Source organism: Rissa tridactyla, chromosome 1 (genome assembly GCF_028500815.1).
Source record: "Rissa tridactyla isolate bRisTri1 chromosome 1, bRisTri1.patW.cur.20221130, whole genome shotgun sequence".
NCBI classification, from domain to species: domain Eukaryota; kingdom Metazoa; phylum Chordata; class Aves; order Charadriiformes; family Laridae; genus Rissa; species Rissa tridactyla.
This window is the reverse complement of record NC_071466.1, coordinates 102,024,555-102,051,208: the sequence shown is the minus strand read 5'-3', so window position 1 is coordinate 102,051,208 and position 26,654 is coordinate 102,024,555. Positions and strand designations below refer to the sequence as shown.

The 26,654-nt window shown below is 39.2% G+C and overlaps 3 protein-coding genes across 8 annotated transcripts in view; 1 reads left to right on the top strand and 2 right to left on the bottom strand.

Moving 5' to 3' along the window:
• Positions 1-491, bottom strand: part of HLCS (holocarboxylase synthetase) — a 128,267-nt gene extending 127,776 nt beyond the window's left edge. Inside the window, exon 1 of one of the 2 annotated variants that reach the window (XM_054204663.1) lies at positions 240-491. In XM_054204663.1, coding sequence (XP_054060638.1) covers positions 240-473 — 234 coding nt within the window. In that variant the 5' untranslated portion in view covers positions 474-491. The remainder of the gene's footprint in view (positions 1-239) is intronic. The other variant, XM_054204752.1, reaches the window with a different exon arrangement.
• RIPPLY3 (ripply transcriptional repressor 3) lies at positions 321-14,769 on the top strand. Of its 3 annotated transcripts, none has more exons than XM_054205851.1 (6): positions 321-446; positions 6,212-6,330; positions 6,454-6,595; positions 7,446-7,515; positions 10,901-10,968; positions 12,202-14,769. In XM_054205851.1, the coding sequence occupies exons 1-6, from the start codon at positions 409-411 to the stop codon at positions 12,347-12,349; spliced, it is 585 nt and encodes a 194-aa protein (XP_054061826.1). In that variant the 5' UTR covers positions 321-408; the 3' UTR covers positions 12,350-14,769. The 3 variants fall into 3 exon arrangements, with proteins under 3 accessions (XP_054061826.1, XP_054061733.1, XP_054061636.1); XM_054205758.1 differs by having other exon boundaries at positions 6,209-6,330; XM_054205661.1 differs by having other exon boundaries at positions 381-1,606.
• On the bottom strand, positions 11,125-26,647 carry PIGP (phosphatidylinositol glycan anchor biosynthesis class P). 3 transcript variants are annotated; one of them, XR_008467056.1, is made up of 6 exons: positions 26,034-26,590; positions 24,707-24,779; positions 24,060-24,178; positions 22,106-22,663; positions 12,213-12,314; positions 11,125-11,149 (listed from the first exon to the last, which is right to left on the bottom strand). XR_008467056.1 is itself a non-coding variant. In XM_054206123.1 (4 exons), the coding sequence occupies exons 1-4, from the start codon at positions 26,630-26,632 to the stop codon at positions 22,533-22,535; spliced, it is 354 nt and encodes a 117-aa protein (XP_054062098.1). In that variant the 5' UTR covers positions 26,633-26,647; the 3' UTR covers positions 22,017-22,532. The 3 variants fall into 3 exon arrangements, 2 of the variants coding, with proteins under 2 accessions (XP_054062098.1, XP_054061965.1); XM_054206123.1 differs by lacking the exons at positions 11,125-11,149; positions 12,213-12,314; positions 26,034-26,590 and adding an exon at positions 26,602-26,647 and having other exon boundaries at positions 22,017-22,663; XM_054205990.1 differs by lacking the exons at positions 11,125-11,149; positions 12,213-12,314 and having other exon boundaries at positions 22,017-22,663.
• Between the last annotated feature and the right edge of the window lie 7 nt (positions 26,648-26,654).

Below are 26,654 nucleotides of genomic sequence, written 5' to 3'. Positions count from 1 at the left end.
CCCTGCTCCACCCCCCCAACCCGGCCGCGGGAGGCGTGCCCGGGAGCCGCTGGGGTAGGGGAGAGGGGGTGGGGAAGGAGAGGCGGCAGCCGCGCAGTTCGGCCGGCAGCCGGCGGAGAAGGCGGCTGGCCGTTGCCACGGTAACACGGGAGGCCGCTCCCGGCACGGCTTCTTCCCGGTCCGGGGCACCGCCGGGCGAAGCACCTCCCAGGCCTCAGCCCCAGGGCTCGGGGCGGTACCTGCGTCTCGTCCGTGAAAAAGACTTTGTTCCCTATCCTGAGGCAGACCTGCTCCTCGTGGGAAGGGGACGACGGCGGCGGCGGCGGCGGCTGCCGAGCCGCGGGCCCGGCGCAGCGGCAGAAAGTAAAGGAGCAGCGGGAACGGTGGAGGCGGCGGACGGTGCGGCGGATGAGCGCGGCCGAGCGCGGCCCCCAGCGTGCCCATAGGTAGAGGTAGCAGAGCGTGATCAGCATGGCGCGCGCGCCCCCCGCCCCCGCCACGCCCCGGACACGCCCCGGCACGATCCCAACGGCCGAGCAGAGGGGAGCCCCCCCCCGCCCCGCGCCGCCCGCGCCAAAGAGAAAGGGGCGAGCCGGTTGGGCGAGCCGACCGGCCGCTCTGATTGGCTTGGGCGGCCTGGCGCGCGCGGCGCCCCGCCCTTTCCGACCCCGGGGCCGAGGTGGGCGCGGTGAGGGTTTGCGCGGAGCCAGTTGTGGGCGCTCTTCGAGGTGCGGCTCGCGCAGTGACACCGGCGGCTCGCGCTGGCGGCAGGGGGCACCTGGTGAGGCAGAAAACACAAAACTATGCTTTGAAACGACGTTTAAAGAGAAAAAAAAAAAAATCAAAAAGGTCCAGGCTGGGAGTTCTCTCCGCCGCGTTAGTTGTCACACACGAGGGGCGGTGAGGTGAGGAGCAGAGGCCTGTGTCCTCCCGCCCCGGCTCCTAAGGGCATCCTGCAGCTTCTGCTCTCCAAAGCCAACCCCGACCCGATGGACAACGGTTTTGGGTGAATGCGGTGGCTCAGTGTCATGGGATGGGTCACAGGACCTGCCGTTCAGCTATGTGTCACCCGTGGTGCCATCTACGCATGCAACGCAGGGAGCTGAGTTCACGTTTCCAGTATAAAGATCAGTTTGGTATCTTGTCAGCTACGGGTGACCTTGCTGCTATGGGTCATGGAAACGTATATACCTGGCAGGCAAAACAGTGAGGGACAAAGTATTCATCGCTTGTTTCCGTGCAGCAACAGGGAAGGATCTCATCTTCCTCAGAAATGGCTCCACTCTGCCACATGACCTTATTTCAGGGTGCGGGGTAGCCTAGAGGAGCAGTATCGCCTCCATCACAAAACCGGATGAAGACACCAGTCTCCAGGTCCCATACCTGTTTCAGCATAGCCACCAGAGGGCAAAGCGGTCACAAACAGATGCATTTGATTTCAGCCAATTCGTTTGATTCACAGAACAAGAAAGATGAGGTCAGGGCTTGGCGGGGCTGAGTGAGGGAATAAAACTCTAGGATTTGCTTGTGCCATGTGTGCTGCAAACATCATTTGCTACTACAGAAGATGCAAAAGAACTCATACAAGGCATCCCTTATTCCTGTGGTACGTCTATGCACAAAAGTTATTTAATAATTTTTATATTTTATGTGGAAGGCAGTCATAACATGGAGCTCTGTGAAAAGAATACATACATCAGTCTGATCCTAGCAGGTATTTAGTGGGTGAAATAGATACTTAGAGTGAAAAGAGAAGGGGAAAAAAAGGCAAGAGGAAAAATGAAAAAACACTAGAACAAAGAAGCCGACACCAACATTAAACAGTTGTAGCTGACAGATACGTGACAATCATTTCCTGAACAGGGCGTGAAGGGACGTTCTTTTTTATTATTCTGAACTCAAGGCCTTGTATGCACTTGGAAATTTACTAAAATAGGTATTCTAAAAGAACAATTTCCTAAATGGATCTCCAGCAACAACACACTGACATTGTAGATAAACAAGGAACAAATTGGCCCTGCGCATTTTGAAACGGGCATCAATATGGAAAAAACCACCATCAGTACTATGACAGACATTTTTAATTCTTTAAATCTGCACCCGTAGCAGAAGCTCATTCAAAATGGTAGGAATCACTGACAATTTTCTTTTCCACAACACATGGCAGAAACAGGTGAGTTTCAGTTGGAGGGTCAAATAATTTAAATAATTCTCCTTCTCCATCTCAAGCTTAAGAAATACCAGCCTTGTGCTGCTGCTATATCCTGTACCTCTTCTACAGAGGGAGGAACAAAGCCTCCAGTGGTCCGAACTTGGCATTACACACTGGTTCTTTCTGTGACTTTATCTTATGCGGGAAGTCAAAATACTTACCCAGGCACATCAAAAGAAAGAAAACAAGAAAAATACACAACCTCCAAAGAAAGCTCTCAAGTTTGGAATTCACTTTCTCTGTAATAGTTCAACAGCACATGCATTGCTGACCTTCAGAGCACACTGCAAAACACAGCTGTTTATATAACCTTTGCACAATGAGGAACATGCTTCGCCTAATCCTGCAGTGGCATCAAATGAAGTTAACTGTATTTTGATCCCTTTTTTTTTTTTAAGGTTCCCTAAGCCTGGAAAAGTTTATAAGTAAATGAGAAAACTGAATCAAAACTGCATGATGCAAAGGAATTTAAAGCAGAACAGTATACAGGCAAAACCAGTCACCATTTTAAGACAAGTTACTACACATTCTCAGAATAAATTTGAAGCCATAAAGTTGCTGTAGGTTTTCTGTTTTCTATTATAGTGTAGCTTAGACTTAATAATGATAAACACTGATTAAAAGGTTAAGAATTTTAGATTGGGAAACATTCTTTTTTTATTATTGTGAAGCCAAGGCCTTGTATGCACCAGGAAATTTACTAAAATTGGTATTCTAAAATAACTATGTCAATAGTTCCTCCTTACAGGAGGGTGGAAGGAAGCCGTGGAAAGAATCAGTGAGTAATATTAGCCTTCAGACTTCCCAGAACACTTGGGGTTTTCTCATAGAGAAAAGATTACAGAAAGATGTTGCGAGATGCAGAATGCCCATATAGAGACATGAAATTGTTTAAAGAGAATATGAGAAACCCTGAAGAAAGTGAATAGGTTAAATTTTCACTTTCTGCCCACAAGCTCAGAGAATCCCACCCCCTGGCAATGGGAGAGAAAGGCCAGCTTCAGTCTGGTGGGGGGTAAATCTCCCTTACCTCTTCAAACAGTCCATGAGGAGGGCTCCCAAAGGAGGCCACTCAGAACAGGGAGCCAGCTCTGCCATGTAACCTCAGCGCAGACGAGTGTCTCTTTTTTTAACTTTAAAGCAGTATTACGAGACTGGCCTTGCTGTGCTTTGTGAATGGCTCCGTTTCCTCCTCGTGTTCCCTAAAAGGTCTTCAACAATTTCTCTTTGAGGAGGTTTGCTATTAGTGGCTACAAGTGCCTGTGTCATGTTTAATACTAGATATTATTCAAAACTATAAATGCTGCAGATCTGTCCTGTTTCCTTGACTATACCAATTTATATTGAACACTATTCTTGCAAATGCAGAAGTGCTTTCACGAGAAAACGGAGTAAAACAGGTTTCCCACAAAGATAAAAAACCTCTTCCAATTAACACAAAATAATTATCTTACGGCTCATTTATCTCTAAAAGTCAGAATCAGGTCTGTCAAAGTTATTTTCATGTAGTATCAGAAGTCTGAAAAATACTCCTGGCTTCTGGGAAAAATGTATGAGCATCTATAACAGAATCGGTGTTTTCTGATTCTGTGAAGTGCTTTTCACCAAATACAGCATCTTGTACGAAAACGAAGTATACTGCAAAAAGTAATATAGTTCTTAAAATTAGACAGCTATGACTGGACTAACTGATGCCTTTTTTTTTTTTTTAGAAACTAGAAATCATACACTATTACAGCTACCTATATTTTATTGGAACAAACCATTTTCCACAGATCTGCAACCTGAATTTAGCTAATGATTTCCATGAAAATACTAGTTAAAGTTGTGTGCTTCAGTTAATTAGTAAAATAATGTAGTATTAACTTATATTTTTTCTACACTGTTACATGTAATTATATTAGATTACATTATAGCTTCATTAACAAAATTATATTTTCAATAATTTTGTAATAAATTTGGTCTTGCAGGGCTTTATCAACAGATTTACTTGATGGTAACTTTTCATCTTCTGGAGAGCTATACTTCAGTAGTTTAGGCTTTGATCCTGCACTAATATCCATGTTGGCAGATTCTATCCAGAGGTATAAATCAATTATCCTCACATACGGATCTGATTGCAAGATCAGGACCACAGACATCAGTTGTGTAATGCACACTTCCCTTTCAAATATCAAATTAAATTACGTCTAAATAAAACTAATCCAATGAAATTATATATGTGTATTTAACACTGTAATTCAGCAAGATATTTAATTACAATTTAAGTTACTTAAGAAGTTTGCCATTTTTTCTCAGGACCCATGCAGCTATTTAATATATAGTCTGTTATTTGAATATTATTCACTATATTCTTCATTCTAATAATTGCATTAATTTTCATACATAATGTTTAAAGTTATTAGACTGTACATATATTTTCTTCTTTGAGGTATTGTATTATTTGCTTAGTTACAAATTTACAAATATTACACAGCATTTAAACATGGGAGGAAGTAGATTTAGACTGAGTCCTCTATAGCATATCATCAGTGCTTCCCAGAACAGCATTTAGTGGCTTTGGCCTTTGAGTTTAAACTGTCTGCTTATCACAGCAAGAAGGGATGTTTTAAAGAACAGGAGAAATTAATGTAAATGTAAGAATTGGATCTCAAGAAATCAAATCCTGGAAATTGTTACTGAAAACTACTTCAAAAACACCAGAACCTGAGTTATGCTATAACTTTTGGAAGTCTTAGGAGCCCCAAGTAGCTAAGACAACCACACAACTTGGATCAATGTAGGAAAATCAGTCTGACTTTCAAATCTGACCTAAGCTCCTCCCTGTCCGAAAAAAGACACTTAAATTTATGCAAAATCAGTAGAATGCACAAAAACCACACATGCAAAGGTACATATATAATGTCTTCTAATACAGAACAATTTCAGGGGAAAATTATGTCTCTCAAGGGATTATACCCAGTGAGTCCAGCTCCTTCTTGCTGTGCTACCTCCAGCTGGATCACAACTTGCAAAAGAGCCACAAGGCTTATCTCGGAGGGATCTGACTCCCACTGAGAATTTTCACTGTCCTCTAGAACAGACTGTTTTGATGGTTTCTTCAGCTAAGTCTGCTAGAAGGGACCTAATTCGTACTAAATAATTAATGGGTGTTCCATGTTCCGTAAACAAAATTATTTAATTATTTTTCTCTCTCTGGGAAGAAAGTTCACAGTAGAAACCAATTATATTTGGGAGCTGAATCTGTTCCCTTTGATGTCTGTGTGTAAACAGCACCTGTGGAAAGAGAATTCAGTTTACGTTCTTATAATCCTCTTACATCTCTGCAGTAGTTTGGAAATAAAGGAAACAAAGTGAACTGTAGCAAAGAACCATAAAAATGAAAATCAGATAATGTCACCCACAAGGTAATAAATTGTTTTTGTACAATGTAACAGGCTATGAGTAATGCACGCTACAAATGAAAACAGTGGGAAGAAAGCTTGGAAGAAGTCTGTTTCTATTCAGTATTTGTAGACTTAAAGCATATATTGCATAATTTGAAATGAAAGATTCCTCCAAACAATGGCATTGATAACTGTTATTCTTTGATAGACAAAGTAATCTTTCTTGGCATAAACTTTCTTCCATCAAATAGCAATCAAATTAAAGGAACATCCCTATAGTCCTGAGGAAGTCACTAGGCCTGTCTTTAAACCCTCTCACCTTCACTGCTTTTTGGTTATCTTTTTCACTTCTAAAGTTAGGACAGGGAAAAGATTTCAGTCATTAAAAAAATTATTTTACATTTAAAATTCTCTTTGAGTCTGTATTATACTTTCTTAGGACAGGATGTTGATGAGTTTTCCCAAACCGTGCAAAAAGAGTACTTACATCATATATTTCATATAGAGCAAATATGTAGTTTGTAAAACAGCGACAGAAAGATAAGGGGCGCGAATTATTTTCCATGCGATTTGCTAATCAAACTTAACAAAAAGCCTCTGTTTCCCCTAGCAGTGCTCTCCCCAGGACAGCCTGCCAACCTGAGAGCCCTAGCTGTGAACTGTTTGGGGGAGTCAAAAGAAATCTCATTAAGGACGTTTCTCTCCTTTTACCTGAGGCCGTGTTTGTTTTAGGTAAGTATTCTTTGGGAGTTAAGATAAAGGAGGGGCTGAAAGGCCCAGGCAAGCGCCCAGCCTGCTACAGGCTTTAGACCATCAAATGCCATGGAGGGTGCAGCTGTGGGTCTCCCGCTCCAGGCTGCAGCGGGTCCCATCTGCCATCACTCCCAGGGCACCCGGCGACAGCAGCAGCACCCGCCCCAGCCGAGGGAGCCCCCAGAGAGGTAAGGCAGGTGCAAGGAGACTTTTTTTCTGCAGCCTTCCTTTCAAAACTCCAACTGTAAGTATCATTTGAATGTAACGATTTCCTCATTGGATTAGACAACGGAAAACAATTTTCAACTTCAGAAGTAAAGGGCAAAATATGTTTCTGAAAACATTTCAGTTGGAACAGGTGTTTTATTCGTTTTGCCAATATTTTATCCTTTTCATTCAAATATTTCAGAACTTACTTATAAATGGAAGTAAATGAAAATTAAGGTTGTGATAACCAATATTTTTTTTTTTTAAGTTTTTTTACCTTTTATATCTGAAAGCACTTTCCTATTTCCCAGTCTGTATGGATCTGTTACACAGCGGCAGAGATGGAAAGTACTGTTAGAACGAGCACCCATAATTGTAGTCCCCCTCACCAAACAAAAGGCAGACATAGCATCCACCACTGCATATGCTCTCTTAAGCTAATTAGATCAGATTGCCCATGGCAGTTTAATGCTGGAGTTGCTTACTCAACAAATAACCAGCCACTCAATGACGACATGGAGTCTGTATTTAGACATACTGTCAGAGAGGGTGGGTTACTTTTTATTTCATAGCAGTGCTGCATAAATTAAAAGATTTCAGTATTAATTACATCATCATTTGGAGTTCAATGCAGTCACTTGTTGTGAAATCTTAAAGGAAAATGACACCTTAGTTAAAAACGTGCAAGCCATTGTCTAGTTTGTTTAATCAGATCGTAGACAGACTAATATTGCCATAGAAATCAGATTTATCGAATCAAAATGTGTTGGAAAAAAAATCGTGTTATTTCAAAAGATACCAGCACAATCTAACAAAAGGAGCTGTACTGTATGGATATTACGCCAAAGAATTAACAGTGGGAGCGCTATTCTATCTTAATCTTTCAGCAGCCCTGCTTTATGGAGGCCCTGGGTGCTCACAGCAAGAGACGGTGAGATGACAGAGAATCAACAAATGGTGAGACCAAATTCTGGAGAAAATAATCCTTATAGAAAACAGGTGCAGAAATTTAAACTATTTGAACACAGGAAGTGAGGCTTGGTCATCTAATAACTTGTTCTTTAAAACATTTCTTCAGTGTTAGAAAATACAGTTCAAATTACAGTGGTCTGTTCATGACAATGGTTAAGAGTATCTCTAATTTTGTATCAGATATAGAATCATTATCAGTTCTTAAAGAGCTGCAGAGAGCACTGCTTACTCAAAACAACCCTTAGTTTAACAGCAGTTTTTATTTGCTTAATGATAAAAATAAGAATATCCTCAGTTTGAAATTTCCAGGCCTAGTGTGTATGTGATATTTTGTATATAGAGGGGGCTTGAGGGAAAATGAGTTGAAATCTAAAAAATATACTTTCAGGTGCACAATTTTATTGATTGTTTTTTTGGGAGGGATGTTGCTGTAGCTAAACCAGCTAGGAAATCAACCAAAAATTGGATTTTAAAGTCGCTCTTACTGACAAGTGCCTTTGAAAGGTACCGTGATTATTAATTTTACTTATTCATGTAGGAAGATATGTTAGGCTCAAAGAACAAAAATAGAGAGATTGAAGCACATTCAACATAGGTCCCGATGCTACAAACTTTAAAAAATATATTGAAATAGTGCTACTCCCGTGCTTAGTTTTAGGCACCTGTGTGAGTTTTTGCAGCATCTGATCCACAGTTGCATCTTCACCTATTTACCAAAGGCTCAGCAGGTTAATACAACAACTGTCCTTAGTGGAAGCCTTGAAATACTCACAATTTCTACTATATTCTAACATGTGCAGCACCTTTTTACCTTGTACTTTTTGTCTGCTGAAGATGGAGGTTGTAACTGTACAGATCTGAGGGAGTGCCACACTCCTCCCAGCAGGTGCCTTGGGAAAGTCTGAGGAAGAAAGTCTTTCCCAGCAGCGTTCCAGGCTTTGCCAGAGGCACCTGTAAATTTGCTAAGGATGAGAGGAGTCTTACTGCCATGAGAGTACATGCTTACAGTGATGATTTTAAGAAACTAAGGTTTCTGAAATCAGGAAGTTGTGATTTATTACTGATGTTATGTTTTTGTAAAAAATTTTATTCAACCAGCTCAAAAGTTTTAATTCACACTTGGGCTTCTGCCCACTTGTGTGAGAAAAACAAACCATATATGAAGTTTACCACACTGATGCTAAGAGCCTGGCATTGTTTCAAGCCAAATACAACTGAAATAGTTGGTTTCACTTTGTTAACATTTCTCCTTCCTGCCAGAGGCTTCTCAGATCCTTCTCATCCACACCTTATGACCCATCCACGCTGCTTCAGCACTCTAGATGTAGCTTGGGACCTAATGAGGGCTGAAGGAGGGCTTTTGGAGCCCTTTCGTATGCTTTTTAACAGGGTGATGACAACTGAGGAAAGATGCTTGGATACTTTGTGTGGTACATAGGTGGGAAGAGGTGCTCACTGACACACACCTACATCCCACAGCTATGGAAGGCAAGAGCTATCTTCTTCAGCAAAGTTACTGAGGTTTCTAGCAGAAGGCCTTCCAAGATGGGTTGAGCACAATGTTTTTGCTAGTTAGTTGCATGCTGGATACTTTTATTTTCTGCAGTGTATACATACAAATGCCAATACTTTACAGATCGGTAGACACTCCAAACACTGGAGAGTGAAGCAAATAAAAGTTTCAATATCCTCTATGTAACAAAAAAAAAATGTTTAGGAATATACATATAAGAATCTAACTTGAGAAACTGAAACATGCAGAGCTAAGCACTAAAAAATAAAAGTACTGTTAAAAAATTTAAACTAATAATTTTACTTCTATTACCAGGAACATGTGTTACAATATACCAAATAGTTACCTATACGTTATATACTTTTCTTTATATAAAAAGTAACACTTTTCCTACTACCTAAATTCAAATATGTCATTATCTATGCCTGAAGAAAAGCCGTGAAAAGTAATTTAGTTACTATCGCCATATCTACAACATAATACAAATTAACACTGAACATTTTCAGCTGTATACAAACTGAGTTAAATTTTGCAATTAATTGGCTTTTATCAGAATTGCTTTTCAGAAATGCTGTATTATAGTCTGAAAAGAAAAAAGCATATAATGTATGTTTAATCAATACATGTTATTACATGTATAATTATTAAAACTCGATATGTATTCCAAAAAGTAGACAATATAAAATACAGGTCAATAAAGATAAAAAAGACTATTTCAATTTTAATGTAAATATGAAAGGAGAAAAATAACATGCGGTATTTAACACAGATATTATGATCACATCTAGAATGTTCAGCCAGATCAGGAGTCCATTTTACTAGGTAGTGTGGAAACAAAGTAAATGAGTCTCCTGATTACACACAAAAAACCTCAACAAAACCCTAACAGCCTGAAGACAAATAATTTTGGCTTACAGGACAAACAGGCAGGTACAAGAGAAACAGGCCAACATAAAAGGTACAGAAAGAACATGATAGGACCCCTTGCTCAGTCTGTAGCCCAAGGGCTTTTGGGGGCCCACTAAAATATCCATGCTGAAACCTCCTTCCTCAGAAAGACAGATGAATTGCTCTGACAGTGGCAGAAGTCATCTTTGTCTGTGTGTAGCAGAGGGCATGGTTTCTAGCTTCTGGTCTCTAGAAGTTCTATCATAGCAAACCTAAATTTTCCTATTTTATGCACCATCCTAACAGGATTTGTATCATTAACATTTGCAAATTATTGGGGTTTTTTATTGACCTTAATTTGAAGGAATTTATTCTGTGATAAATTTAATTTTTATATTTAAGATGTATTTTTGTTAACTACGCTGTTGTATCAAGAATACGTACTTTTTTATCACGGTTTGCATAGAAATATGAGATGCCAGTTGTCTCTTGATTTTACTGTTTGGACTTTCAACACGCTTGTGTGATCTTTGATTACAATTAAGCTTGCTGACTTGAACATTCCAAATCCAAACTGCTGGTTAGTGTGGTTGAAGAGGTATTTTATAAAACCCTAACCTCCCAATCCTTTAAACTGATTGAAAATCCTTTTTTTTCACAATCACTGAACTTCCATTTGGTGCTGTAGCCCACTAGTCGCTATAGATATTCCGTAAGAACTTAAGCAAAGTGTACAGCTTCATGGCTTTATGGCTCAAAAATGTACAAGTTCAAATGCTTTGTTAAATGTGCAGCTATTGGCAGACTGTGGGCACGTATATTCTCTGAAGTACACTTAGTCAGAATAAAACAACATGCAGCACAGCAAACAAAGCGACATTACTGTAGAATTTTACCTTTACCTGTAAAAAAAAATAGTGAAATCTTCATTTTTAGCCTATTCTAAATAACAAATGTGTCTCTTTACAGTCAGAACTGGATGGTCAACTAGTAAAGTTTAGATCAAAAGGAGCCCTGGGGTTTCAACATCCAGTGAGGTGAGTGAAATCCTATCACTTCATACAGGAAAAGTGACATCTTCCAAGACAAGACATATTCCTTCTCAGGAGAAGTATCAGTTTGACTCTGGAGTATCTTTTTAGTAATGCAGTTTAGCTACTCACCATACTCCACAATTTTTATCCCTCCACAAGGAAAGATGCCCAGGCTGAACAGAACCTGAAACAATATGAGAAATAATGAAAAGAAGAAAAAAGTAATCTTAAAAGAAACAATGCTCTTCTGCCTCATCTAATTTATATTTGTATTTATTGATATAATAACAAGCCCACAAAGCCCAAATAATTAATGTGAACAGCTGCTAATGGAATGTGACTTGTTACAGATCTGTGCCTTGAGGTTGCTTAAATTTGCTCTTGAATAAAAGTTGAATTCCAGGTAAAGATTTTCCTATGCTTGGGGGATTTATAAGGGTTTTCACCAACATTTGGATGCTTCAAGGCTTAATGACGTAGAAACTCCTAGTTTGGACTTTTGTTTAGAGGAGGAAAATTAATGGAATATCCCTCTTCTTCACAAGCACTTGTTTTTATAAAAGTTGAAGAAGCTTAAATTCTGCGTCACCTTTATCACTGTCAAATTCAATTGCAAACTGTCCAAAGTGGACCCAAGAGGAAGACAGGTACATACATATGCAAACAAAAACACAGGAGTTTTGCTTTAGTGGGAAAGCTGGTGAAAACCTGAAATGTAAATTGAGACATTTATGATTTCAATACAAAACAATATAAATTTTGAAATAAATCTCTCCCAGAGTATACTACTCCTCCTCCTCCACCTGGAGACATAAAATCCACTAAGATTAACCTCTGTGCAACAGGCAACCCACCCCAATCTTAACTTGGTGTCTTAATCTTAATTCCAGAATCCCAGAACATTCCTCAAACTTCCCCCGAGCTGCATGGGACACTTCCATTCTAAACTGTGCTAAAACCCAAACTAAACCATCTTAAGCACGCGTCATTGCTCTGCCAACAGTTTATCAGGGTGGGACCCTAGATAAATCCAATGCACAATATGCCCAAAGCAACTGAGGTAACTTAAAATCAACAGTACCTTTTAGTTAGCAACTTTTATTTTAAAAGACAAGGAACCCTAGGATTTTTCTCTCTCCAAATAAAGATAAAAATAGGTTTTAATACTCAAGCTAGCTTAGCTGGGAAAGCATTGCACAGTTTTACTTTTTATCTTAAAATATGTTTTCTTATTAGACTCTATTTACCCAAGTCCAAATCCCAAAAGTTTCTCAATAACATCGGAGAGAAGGTTCTGGCGAGTTTTCCAGTACAAGCTACAATTCACTTCTACAATGATGACACAGACTCTGAGGAAGATGAAGAAGAAAGCAGTTCAGCCTAATAATGAAGAGTGGTCAGCCTTCAACAAAAGCAAAATAAAAATTAAAAAATCAAGAGATAAAAAAAGAACTGTCAGAAACGTATGGACTAACATCTGACTGATCAAAGAAATACATCAAAGCTCAAAAGAGAACTATTTATAACTATCTTACCAAGAAAAATGAGTCAATGCAACTGGAAATGAAGAGGAAATCCTTTTGTGTTTTGAGAGACTTTTAAATGAAACCCTGAAGCTGAACAAAAAATTATAAGGTTTAAATCAAGTTGGTTTAAGTAACACGGATTAGGAACATGAAGAACACTGTACTTAGTTACTCACTGTTTTTTACATTGCAGTCCTGATAAAATGAAAATAGTATTGATTATGAAGTAAAATAATATAATATACAGCCCCCAAATAACCCAAAGGCTTTGAAACACAACGTTTGAATTTAAGCTAGAAATTACTTAAAATGCAAAGACTATTGCTTATTAGCTCCATGGGGCATGTTTATTAAATGATGTATGCCAGATTGACCTAATCCATTTCCAGTATAACTCCCTGTCAAGACAAGTTCTAAATGTCAGTTGTGATATTTTCTGGGGTCCTGTCATTCTGTTATTATCGTATTTCCCCCCTGTAATCAGAAAAGTGCCTTTTTGTCAGTCAAAAAACAAGTCAGCCTTGATTAAAAACTATGATTTAATTTAAGGACACATTAAAACATGCATTATGTGCTACCTTTTTGTCTTCACTACGATATTAAAATCTCATTTCTAGTACACTTGAATCTATGATTTTAATATACCTGACTAGATTCCCATCTAGTGGGGTTTGAATATGTATCTTACTACCTTGATATTTCTTTTAAATTGATGTTCAGGAAGACTTAAGTTACCAATTTGCATAAGCACCTTTGTGTTATGTACAATGTAGACACTTATATTCCAACACTGTTATTCCATTAGCAAAAACTGCTTTTTCAGTACAGTTTATTTCATTCAGAAAATTGGTATAATCTGTTCTGGTTAACCTTTTGTCTGCATAAATTTTGTATGCTCAGAGAGTTTGCCAGTACTTGTCTTGCTATGCCAGCATTTTTTAATTAGCTCAAAGATTAGCTATTTGGCCCCACTATGTTTCAGAATTACTATGCTTCAAGTATCTTATCTCTAACCAGAACTGCCATAGTTTCCCCAGAGACAAGGCAAAGGCAGAATTCAAGAGTCTTGACCTTTTCTACACTACTGTTGGTGGTGTAGATAAGGTCAGACTGTTGTAAGAATCACCTAAAGTGTCTGTCAGGTCTTCCTCTTAGTACGACGTACTGTCAAAGTGATAGCGTAAGTCTAGCAAATTAGGAAATGAATGAACATACTAGAATGGAAGATTTTTTAAAAATCTCCATTCACAAACTAGAAAGTGGACTGATAAATTAAATTCGCACAAGGAGACAGCATCCTATAATATATGGAATTACAAGAACTAGTTAAATTGTAAACACTGGTGTGACACATGAAAATTCAGTTTTTAGATTTCACTCATTTGTCATCTCCACATCTTCACTTCCCAACATACGGAACTAAAATACAGACATTTTAAAGGTCTTTCACTTTTCTCACAAGATTATTTACTAAAATTATTTATGCTGCAGCTTCATTGTTGTTCAGCCTGTAGAATAAACAAACAGAAAAGCATACAAGGTTTAAAAGGTCAGTGATGACTTATTGCCTACAATGGTCAAATTACTGTACATTAAGCCTCAACTTCTTCCTTGCAAGAAGCTCTAGTCTCCATCAATGCTCAGCTCAGTTCACGCTCAAATTTTGGAGTTCTGCCCTTACCTTCGAGTCCTGAGCAGGGCTTTTTCTCACCTTTTAAGACACCTCTGTGTGCTGCCTTTTTTCTCTGTGCTATGACACAAACCAACCCAGTTAGTGCTCAATTGCTCAGGCCCTCATTGAGGATTACTGGAATCTGGAGGGACGTGTTGAGGGAACCATCTCCATCCCCTATGAAAACAGTGGTTACCACGCAATCCCCACACAGCACAGTGCTCCCTAACACACACACTACGCTGAAGAGCCATTTGCCTCACACAGATATTGTCACCATTTAAGGATCCATTATGCAAAAGGAACACTCTGTAGGTTCTTCCTTGCTAGTTCTTACCTTCCTATTGAGACCACGCTGCCCGTTACTACTTCCTCCTCCTTTACAGCTTCTCTGCCTGCCCTGCAGATGCCCAGCAGTGGACTGTGGTTACTCTTTAGAAAAGTATCAGATGAAACCAGCGCGTGCTTGTGGACACAGACGCCAGCAAGAGCTGGTGTTGCTATTATTGCAGGAAAGCAATGAGGAACTAATATCTGCGGGACCGCGTGACATAAATGGAGGTCAGCTTCAGTTGCAACTGAGACTGATCTTCCTGCATTACGAAGAGGTTTTGAGCTGGAGGGACTGGCATGGGTGGGACTATGTATTGACACTGAGGACTGGTTATTGACTCCAGACGTGAATCTTCAAAAGCTCTATCTGAAAACGCAGTAACTGCATCCTGGATGACCAGCAGAAGTTACCCTGTTTTTGGAAAGACAGAGCTTTTGAAGATCTGCGTCTGGGGTTAATAACCAGTCCTCCGCATCAACACATCATCTTCCAGGCACTCACTCCATTTGCATGCAGCTTTGTTATCCTGTCCCATACTCTCACCAGCTGGTAGTCAACCAGTCTGGAGTGGCAAGTGGCTCACTCAGATGTGTGAAAAAGCCTCCTGGACTTTCTGGCAGCAGCATACCAGACCACCACCAGGTTCTAAGTTGATTTTTGGTTGGTGAAGTCTACTGAATACTTTGAGAAATGGAAAGCATTGGTTTCGGTGTACTAACTATTTTTCAGGAGTGTTGGCAAAGAACCTTTGGCAGGTAGGAGCTACAGATGGGGTAACTAGTAAAACAACACAAGAGAACAGATAGAGTGTAGACAGTAGCCATACATACTAACAGAACTACCACATCAATACTGGATGGGGCATCTTATTCCAAGTTTCCTGGTAATGTGTCCAGGCAGAATCTGAACATTTTGAACTTGTCCAGAATTTCCAGACCTACAGCAAACCAAGTGGGATGATAGCTCCATGAAAAACATTCCTAGGCAGAAAAGATGAGCCGTTTTAGACAAATGCTGAAGGTTTGGAAATCACGGACAAGCGGGCACTGAAAAAATGCAGATCAACTACCCAGAATGTGAGCCATAATCTGATGTACCCTAGAAAATTATATTTGTACTTAAATTAATGCAATAAAGCCGGGGGGGGGGGGGCGGGGGGGAGGATGATCGAGTATACAGATTACACAAACAACAAAACAGATCAGAACTTTTCAGCCTGGAAGACATGACTGAGTATATAAACACAGTCTTTAACATCTTGAGTGGCTTGGAGATGGCAGAGAATGATTGCACATCAAATGAAAATAGTGAGCAGCGAGTTTAAAACAAAAGGAAGCACTTAACCCAACTCGTGATTATGCTGTGATGTTGTTGAAACTAAGAGTTTACCTGCTTACAAAAAGTAAATGAAAGATTTTCTTAAGAAAAATGCAGAGATACAAGATCTGGCTTAGAAGTTTCATATTGTCGCAGGCTGGGGAAGCATTCTGGGAAAACATTACTAGCTTTTTGCCCTAATCTTTGCTCTTACTGTTATGGCAGGCACTCTTAGCCAGTGTTGGAGGCAGGATATCAGCTATTTTTATCTTTGGTCTCCCACAAAACAGCCATTTTAATACTTGTAAATGTGCTACATCCTGGATGCATCAGATGCAGATTTAATGACATAAGCAAGTGCTGTTAGAAATCCACACCTCTGGAACAGAAGTGTGTTCTTCAAGACAGCACAACAGACACCAATATTGGAAAAATACAATTGGATAATGGATGAGAGTCTTACCAAAGACTGTTAGAAATATCAAAACAAATCATCTTGCACAGCTGCTGAAGTCTGACAACATTGTATTGGCCTAAACTGATTCAATTTCTCAGACTCTGCTGAGAGACATTCCATTTGGTTTCCCCTGGATTGTCAAATTCCATTTTCAAATTAAGGGAATATGACTGTACTATTTACCTGATTGGCAATATTTAACTACAGTCATTAGAGAAAGCCAAAACTGTATTACCCTTTTTCTGTCAAGACAACATTCTTTTTGTCAAATAACTGACTGTCTTTTCATGTTACAAAATCAACATACCCTTATTTGCACACTTAAATAAAATACGCATTGAGATTTCTTACCAGTTTGTTAATAATTAAGAGAAGACTAAAAGTGAACTAATATAGTATCTCTCTTAACCAACTGCAGCTAACTTTCAGTTTTCTGTTCTAGTTTGTTACCTCATCTGTGATTTGACCTTGCTAAGTTTTCAGTGACCTTAGAATCATCCATCATTTACAGGAAAAAGATAACAAAGCATCCCCAAAGAATGAGTTTATCACAAGTTTACTACTTCAAAGACAAGATTAGAAACAGTATTTTACAGATTAAAACGTTGGCTCAGGATATCTGTTCCACAGAACTTCCCTTAGCGGTTCAACAGCTGTAACATTTCCAGCAAATGCTACCTTTCGATTTCCATTGTTTAAAATTATGACAGTAAAAGAACAAGCTAACGTTCCATTGGTACATGAATGCTGGAGAGGTATCTAGACAGTGTCTACAATTTTGTAGACACTACTGTGTGTACGCTTGTGAAAAATCAAAATTAAAGTATGTTCATAAAACAGAATTCTACTTCTAAACTCTTTTAAGACAAGCTCTTGAAGGATACGTATATCCATGGGAAGCATATCCTTGCATGACATTAAAGTTTGTTGAGTGTTCTTTCCAAATATGATGCAGTAATAATTTGGATAAAGAGAAAAAGACCTGTTCTGTTTTTTCTAAGCTACATTTATACTGAGAGAATGACAACAGTAGCAGGACTAAATTGCCACAACCGAGAAAAGGCAGTCTTCACAATAGCAGTTTTATGAGCTCTGGAGACAAAATCCATCGAATTCACTGAAACATCTACCATTTAATTACACCCCATAAAATGCTGATTTCCAGACTGGATTAATCTATCAGCTGCTTTTAGCAAAAGGCTGAGAATTAAGCTGATACATAAACTGCACAGCATACCAACAAAATTTACTTTGGCAGTCCCTCCAAATCTCTCTTTGTTCTGGAAACCCGCAGAACAAGACTAAATGCTTCCAAAACTTTCTCCTCAGAATACGGTTCAATTCATGAATAGAGGTAGAGATACAAAAAACCCCATTCATCTCAGTTGGTTTAGAGCTGACCGGAAATCTAACAGTACAGCAGCAAGCAGGATTTTGCATTAAACATTTTAGTCACTCAGACTCAAGTGCCCACGGAAAAGGTACATTATGGAACAAAACGTATTTACACAAAATCATTTATTAACTATTCTGCTTGTAAGTCAGAAATACTTTATCATTTACACCCACAAATGAAACTGAAGTTCACACAAACTGCCTGGTAAAGAAATCAACTATTTGAAAAGTCTTTTTCAGAAGAGCTTTAGTGGTGAGTTTCTCATTGTACCTCTAGGTGGGAGCTTTGGCATGGATGTGAATTAAGCATAAGAGAAACACTGTATTAGGGCAAAGATCTCATAGCTTCTTATCACTCTTATAAAACTGAATTGCTACAGATAGAGACAAGGCATTGATTTGTTAACACCTTCCTGGGACAGAAGCTGGAGCAGGGGAGAAGAGGAAGAAGAGTCGAACACTATTTAGGCTACCTCACCATTACCTCCATTCCCATATTCAATTTTTGTCAGAGGTGGAAAGTTCACTGTTTCTACAGTTACAATCTCTTCTCTTCATTAAGGTTATCTTTTCGGCCTAACTTTTCCTCATTTAACTTATAGTGTCTTAAGGCCCACTAAAAAGAACAACAAAACCTATTAGTATTACTTTACCACCATCCTTCCTTGCATACGCTTTATTTGACGTTGGTGGTAGAGTTGAATTTTTAATGTTTATAGACCACCTAGCACAGAGGTGTACCCATGAACAACGGGAGTACCAGAAAGAGATCTAGACTGTGGAACTAAAGCACGCATACATTTTCCCTGCTCCCACTCGCAGAAAAGCTGCAGGCACACTACGTGCCTTGCGGGCAACATGAGCCCTCCTGATTTAGGCCAATTTCAAACTTTACGGAAATGTTGTCTGCAGCAACAGTGTAAATATTTAATATTACAGCTTTCTGACTTATATGAGAGAGTCTTTGCTTGTACTTACTGAATTTCTGCCATTAAAAAATCTAGACTAATATAATTTGTTACTCGTATTTCAGCCTATTCTACACACACACCCCCGTCACAAACAACGATATTTTAAGATCATCAATCAAATCAAGCTGACAGCATTCCCTAGTATGCTCAAAATATTTTTAAGATGGCCTGTACATTTCAGAATGCTTTAGGTAACAGCAAAAGTATACCTGTGTATCTCAAGGAGGAAGACAACTCCATTTTACTACTGCTGAAACAAGTGTTTTCACTCAGCATTGCTTCCTGCAAGGACATCACTCTCATGCCTACAAACTGAAATAACACGCGAGATGCCTCGTTTCTTTTTCTTTCTTTTTCTTATTTCAGTCATCCTATCTGTAGGAACAGCAAACACACACACAAAATTGTGCTAACTTTTTGCTCATATGTGCCTGCATATTTTAATCCTTTATACCTTTGAACTTCACAACAGAGCATTTACCTCTTTCACTAAGGCTCCCTGTTAATTTAAATTAAAGTGGCAAAATACTTCTGTTAATGCTTACATCAAAAATGAAATCATGTGGATACACAAAGAATTTAGCTCTTCTGCTGCTTCATCTGCATACATTTGTGCTGAAGCCTCCAAGCTGTATTGAAGCTTATGGCATTCAATACAGTGCAATGCAAAAGACTAAAATCCAAGATAGCTTCCCTTTTTGTATCAGTTGCATGACTCTCTAGTCCCAAAGTTTCCCTTTCAGTACTTCTCAACTTCAACATCATAAACACAGTGCCTGTGTTGTTACTACCCTTCCCTTTACAGCGAAGATGGAAAAAGACACGGGAACACGTTTCCCAGGGCAGTTGTGGACTCCCCATCCCTGGAGGTGTTCAAGGCCAGGCTGGATGGGGCTTTGAGCAACCTGGTCTAGTGGGAGGTGTCCCTGCCCATGGCAGGGGGTTGGAACTAGATGGTCTTTAAGGTCCCTTCTAACCCGAACCATTCTGTGATTCTATGATTCTAAGAGAGACGTACTTTACCGCCCTTACACAAATTTGGCAACCACAGCTCTATTATTTCCTGTGGCGTACAACCTTTCATTTTAAACAGTACACCTTTGTTATCTTTTTATGACATGTTTACACCCACATTCGTTCAAATGCCATTTGAGGGGAACCTGTCTTACAAGATTACATTTATAGGAAAATTTGTAAAATACCATCTGTCTCCAAGATGATAAAAACTGCAGAAGAATCCTAGAAGGTGCACTAAAAAGCACTGCTGACGTTTCACCAGTTGGTCTATTTCAGCAGGGACAATGCAGTCTAACTTTACTGGTTACTACCGGTTGTGCTATAACAATATGCCATCAATAAGTCACAGGGTGAAAATGGGGGCAAATTTATGTTTTTGCCTTTATTTATTTAGTTTTTCCTCACTCTCTGAGAAGAATGGATACCTGATATCCAGCCTTTGAACAGGTATGTTTATTGTAAAGAAAGGCACCACTAGCAACACAGTTCAACCATTTACGGTTTTTTTCTGAATAATATCTATGGCAAAACATATATAAATCCCACTAAATAACTAACAGCTGTAAGCGTGCTGTGTATTTACAAAGGCAGAGTTCTCTTTGCTGGCAGAGTTGCACATCTTTTCCTTAATCGCAGTCATAGGCAAGACTGTGAAATGACCTGCAATTCCCTACAATACCTCTATTAGCCCACATACACTGCGTTACCTGGTTTTATTTTGATCACAGAGGCAATTTCTGAAGTGTCAAACATTACTCCTAAGTTGAAGAAAAGGTCACTACAGCGTCTTTGAAGCACCGCTACACAATAGTGACAGAAAAGCAAAGATTGAGTTTCGTCCCTGCAAGTTTTACTTAAACAGATGGCCCCAGTTTGCCTACTCACTTAGGTGCCTCTGTTAGTTTTCCCATAATCGTGAGGTCTGCAGTTAAATGAAATGGCAGATTCATCACTGATACAATCTTTGTCCAAGGTTTACGGCCCTTTAATTTGTGTGCTTTCAGGGCTTGAGGGCGTTTTTCAGTAGCTTTTCTTTATCCTGAAGGGATTTGGGCATCCTTAACAGGGGACTAAATTAATCCTTACATCAAACGATACCAGAAACGTGGCCTTCACTTGTTGTCAATTTAGAATTAAAAACGAAATTGCTTCCTCAGAAAGCAAAATGAACGTAGAACCCAGGTGGAAATTACACAGAAAAAAAGATTACAGTCAATACTTCAGTATCTACAGTGGGATTAGAGAACTGACAAAAGAGTAAATACATCTTCATGTCTGTTGATCATAAAAACTTGAATTCACCCTACGTATGGGTGTTTGAGCATGTAAATGAAAAATAACAGAAAGGCAAAAACGTGGCAGGAGGGGGAAACAGCAGCACTTGGGGGCAAACTGAAAAACAAAACTTCACAAGGAAGTCTAGAAGTATCAAACAAATAAACATCGTACTAATTTACAGTAATTAGGCTTAGATGCAAATACTCATTCTTATGAAATGCCTCCAAACAATATGCCTAAAACCTACTATTTCAGAGTGAAAAGTTGAAAAGCATTTTTCCTTCATTAAGAAGGTATTTTTCTCCTACTGGCATGTTTTGTGAGTTTTTTCTTCAAATGCAGGTGGAAAAAATAGCAAACTACTAAAGACCAGAAGACCAACAAACTACAAATTTCATATTCATACCAGATTGAAGTCTTAGGACTTCCCAGAGCTGATGGTTGTTTTGACCAACTTCTAAAGAACTGGCATAAGATTCTTCACACAAATTTCCAAAAATTTCTTATTGTCTTTTAATGAAATAGCGATGTTTTTAGCTAAATTCTCTGCTGGTCAGAAGTTGGCTTATAGACCTAACAAACAACGAGGCTCTATTCACCAGTCTTTATAACCAAACAAAATAACCTTGACTACTGGAAATAACTGGGTTTGTGACTCTTGGAAGAAAGGAGATAAAAATTGTGTCTCTGCTCAGTAATACATACATGAAAGAAAATTCACCATTTAAGAAACATCAGAACCAGTGCCATAACAGGTTATTTTGCTTTGTGCTATAACCTAGACTATAAGATGGACCCTGTCAGTTCCTGTATTTCCAGAAATCTCCTTGAAACTAGTTTTCAGTAGTCTTAAGAATGATTTAAAAAAAAAAAAAAAAAAAAAGTTGTTTCAAGACTTGTTTCAGAAAATTGTCACAACCCTCCTTCCTTATTGATGGTAACCTTGGTACTTCAATAAGCCCACCAATTTGGGAGAAAAAAAAAAAAAAAATCAACATTTTGTTAAGAATTGTGTAAAGAAAAATGGACCACTATACACCTTTACCCAGGACAAATATCATAAAACTACATAAAAATGTCTAACTTTAATAAGTAAAAATTAGATACATTTTATTAATATTTACAAATGAAAACTATATATTTACCATGCATTGACACTTCAAATTAACGTACCTTGTAAAAAAAACAAAAAAAAAGATCCTGAAGCATTTGACTAGTGGAACACATTTTCTCTCCCTGAATTCAAAGGGAAATAGAATTAAGCCATGTCCAAAAGCTATTTCTTTCACTCTCAGAGGTAAATTACAAGCAGAAATCTACAAGTAATAGAAAGCTATTTTAAACTCACAAGAATGGTTACATAAATTAATGTGGCATAATTCTCATACCAATACAGGTTATTAAGGCGCATGCATAATAATAAAATCAAGCCATCTCAATCAAACATGTTAACACATATTTAGTTACAAATTCAGAAAAAAAAAGAGGCAGCTTTGTTCTACAAGCAGAAAGAGCGGGGTTTTTTTAAGTTTGGAGAGGTTTTGATTTTCCTTATGCAACAGTTTTATTAATCCTTTATTCAAACAGATCTTAATAATGACTATCTGCTGTTGCAGATTCCTTTTTCAGGAAGGAAAAACATTCTGTTTACTTCACTGATGGGAATATCCCTCAATGCTGGAATTGCTTCTTCTTGAAATTTCTTCTGTTGCTGCTTTTTTGCAAAGTTATCTACAGGAGATAATGAGAACATTTCATGTAGTAAAGATCTTTTTTCTTTCAAGAAGTGTTACATAATGCAACACCGTGTAAATTTATCTACTGTAAGTGATGCTGAAACCCCCATCTTGCTGAGGTACAATGAGATGTTCATCAGAAAGGCTTGGTATCAACATATATTAGCAGAGCCCCTGTAGAAACCAACTCTACCCTCCTGTTGAAATCACTGTCTGGGATTTTGCTTGGTTTAAGATGCTGTATGACATTAAATCATAACTACCTAAACATCAAAAGAACAACGAACCAAATAAAAAACCCCACAGTGAATAGCTCAGTCTAGTTTGAACACTTTGTACTAGGATTTCCGCTAAAAGATGCTGTCCACCCTCCCTTTATCTTGGCCATCATCACACAGCACCCATTCCTGTAGCAGCATAAACATTTTTACAGGTGCACAATTATGGAACTGCTCCCTCTGAAAAACAACTTTTTCAAATATATTTGTTTTTCAAACAGAGGAGGTCCCCCATCCCACCTGCCATACAGCCGCACAAATTCTTGGGCTCACACCAAAGACAGCGTGACACGAGAGTGTGAATGAGTGGCCAGGAACACAGGGATGACTAAATGGCAGTTCTTGACGGAAGTGTTGGAGTAATCCATTTGAACTACAGTCCTGACTGATTTTTTTTCCTTTGCAGTTCAGTGTAATGTAATACTATGTACATAGTTTGTTAAAATGATGCAACTTCAACAGTCTTAGCAATAGGTAATGTTCTTGACAAATTTTACAGTCTGCATTTTTTCTAACAAAAATGGCCACCTGCAAATAGTGGTGGAATTCCTCATGTGGAGGAAGGTGCAGCTGCCTGGAGAATATTGTGAATAACTAAAATGTGTCTCCTTGGCAGGAGCAAAGGCTATGCAGAAGCTGAGAGAAAAACTGAAGAACTGTTTTTTTAGACAGGGAATCACTCATATATATGATCAGTCCTCAATGCTGCAACATCCTCCTTTGCAACCCTTTGACTGCTGCATGCCTTCCCACTTCTGCCACTGCCAGGTAGGTACTCACGCCCTTCTTTCCCTCACACTCTTCACTGTTCTGTAATGCAAGGTGCATGCCTGGGAGATCTTCATACGCCTAACTCCTGTTCTTCTAATGTGGTCTGTTTTACTAAGAAAGTACGGTCTACTAGTTGGAAACCACTGCCATAAGATGGCAAAGAGGGAAGAGTCAGGCTCACGGCTATCTTTTCACTCTAGTACTTCAGCACTTCCAAGAACTCCTTTTCTAGATCAAAATATTTAAATGCTTAAAATTTGATTTATATTATGTATGGCTGTATGTATTTACAGAAATTATCAGTTAAGTATCAAAATGTTAAAAAAACACCAATAAAATTACCTGTAACGGTATCTGTGGAGTTAAGTGGAGCTGTACTCATCATGTTAATACCAAAAAGTAATATATAACCAATTCCTATGGCAACTAGTAGGTACACTGGCAAAGCAACTGCCCAGTATCTGAGGAAAAAGATTTAAAAGTTTACATATCATAATGACAAATGCCTAATGACATAACATTTTTAATGTAGCGGTGATTATTGTATCTAGCACAAACTTAGCCAGGAGGAAAAGAAAGAGAACCTCTGAATATGGACCCTGGTCCCTCACAAGAAGATTACTGACTGCAGAGTCACTGCATCTAGTTTGGTAAAAGCCATCAAATAGAGTCCTTACAGAAGGTTTTTATTTTTTTTAGTTACAATTTATAGTTTACTGTATTTTCATCACCAAACTTCCCAAAAATGTCAAATTTATCATAAAACATTTAAATATTATTTCTTTCATTACACAGTGGAAATTTTTTTATTATTGCTACTTATCTACATAAAAAAAATGCTTCACAAAGATTACAGTCCCTTATCATCAGGAAAAACTGGATTATATACAAGGCCACTATTTAAAAAAAAGTTCTGTTATTTGAAAATAATTAAGCGTGTCCTATACTTACACATATTCAGGCTAAAGAGTTTAATTGGTTGAACTTACTTTTGAGGCCAATATGTTAGTCCCAATGAAAACAACCAAGTCTCAGGAACATATGCCCAGATAAGATACAACACTGCACAAAAGAATTAAAAAGTCATAATAGTACAACTGATACTGTTTTAGACTTCCTTTCTAAATTTTAAAGCAATACTTCACTTCTGATACACACACTGAGACAATATTTGCTTTTACATTTTTTAAACCAAAATAACTCTACCAAAATATTGTTGAATGTGCCTGAGACACAAAACCCGCCTAATATAGGGGCAACGTCTTTTTATATTTGCTTTAACATTTAGTCTGATTTCCTATGTAGACAGACAAGAATTTCTTTCATCTTGAACTGTAGAACAAAAAAATCCCTCAGTAAAAGGATGCCAAGTGACTCTGAATGCAAAATGCATAAAGTAGAATGATCACAGAGTGGGTCATTTTATTGAAAGAAAAGTTGGTAGAATTGCAGTGCTTGGATGGAACTGTTCAGAAAGAGTTACTGGGAATACTTTCTGATTCTTGGCAAGTTAGTAATTTTCATGTCAACAAAACTGATACTAAGAAATTTTGCTCCCAAACAACAAATCCACAGAAAGGTTTAACAAAACTTCAGGTGAACAGGTTAGTAGCCAAACAGTGACAGAAGCTATGGAACTGCAGTGGCTTCCTGTGAGACGCACAGAAACCAACTTACTTTCATTTCTACTTACTTTCTAAGGGTGAGAAAGACTTACAGTAGGATCCTGGTTTATTATTTGACTACAGTATACTTGCAGAACGTTTTGTTGTGTTGAAAAAGCGTCCTCACCCTCTCAAGCCTTGGCCCTGTGTGGGCATGCAAGATATTCCACTGAAATGCTAAAGCACCTGTCACATCAGTAAAGAAATGCTGATATAACCCGAACAATTTTCCATTGCTGTTGACCCCATTTACTTGATTATTTTTTTTCCCCAGTATTTGGGTGGGGGAGGTTGCACTACTACCATCTACAGTGGTTACTGAATAGTGACAATATATGCAATTCAAGTAAAAAAGTTATTAAAATAAGAATGCAGAGAATTTTTTAAAATGATTTGACTCCATAATACTATTAAAGACCCCATAATAAGGTTAAAGACAAACAGAACATGAGGAAATCACAAAAGGCAATGAGAGATCTTTGCAACAACTGACAGGTCTGGCAAGTAATGCTCACTTAGTCCTTCATCACGCACCCTTACAATAGGTGATGTAATACAAGTTTGGCCCTTCTCAGATGGTCTTATCAGAATTACATTTCTCGTAAGCAAAGCAACACTTTTCGGTGAAGTATTCAATACCCGGTATACTTACTAAAGCCGAACCACGATCCTAAAAAAAGGGCAAATCCATATATTGCCCTTTCTGGCAATGGGGATGGAGAGTTTTCAACCATACCGGTCTCTTCCCTTTAACTTCGGGGGGGGATGGGGGCGGGAGCGGGGCGAGGTGGGTGTCGAGGAAGTGGGAAGGAACAGTAAACCTCTAAGCTATTAGAGGTTCCCCGGTAATTTTTCCTCTCAGAACACCCCGGTATTGCCGGCCGCGGGACGCCAGACCCCACAGGCACGCGCCGCCGTCTCCTCACACCCGGGGGCGGGAAGCGGGGGGGAGCGGCGGTTGTGCGCGAGCGGCGGCCGTTTCACTTCTCCCTCAACGGACACGCAGGAGCCATGGTGCTACCTACCTACCTACCTACCTACCTACCGACCGACCGACCCCCTCCCGCCCCCTCGCCCAGCCCGGCGAAGCCGCTTTGCCTCCTTCCTTTCGATATCACGGCCTAGGCTGGGGGAGGAAACCACACCCAGATCACCCCTCACAGCAGCAGGAGGAGGAGAAGGAAGAAGGCGGCGGAGGCGCTCCGTCGCCCCCCCGGTACCGCGCGTCCTCCTCCCCACCAGGTCGCACATGCGCAAAGCCGGAGAACCGTGG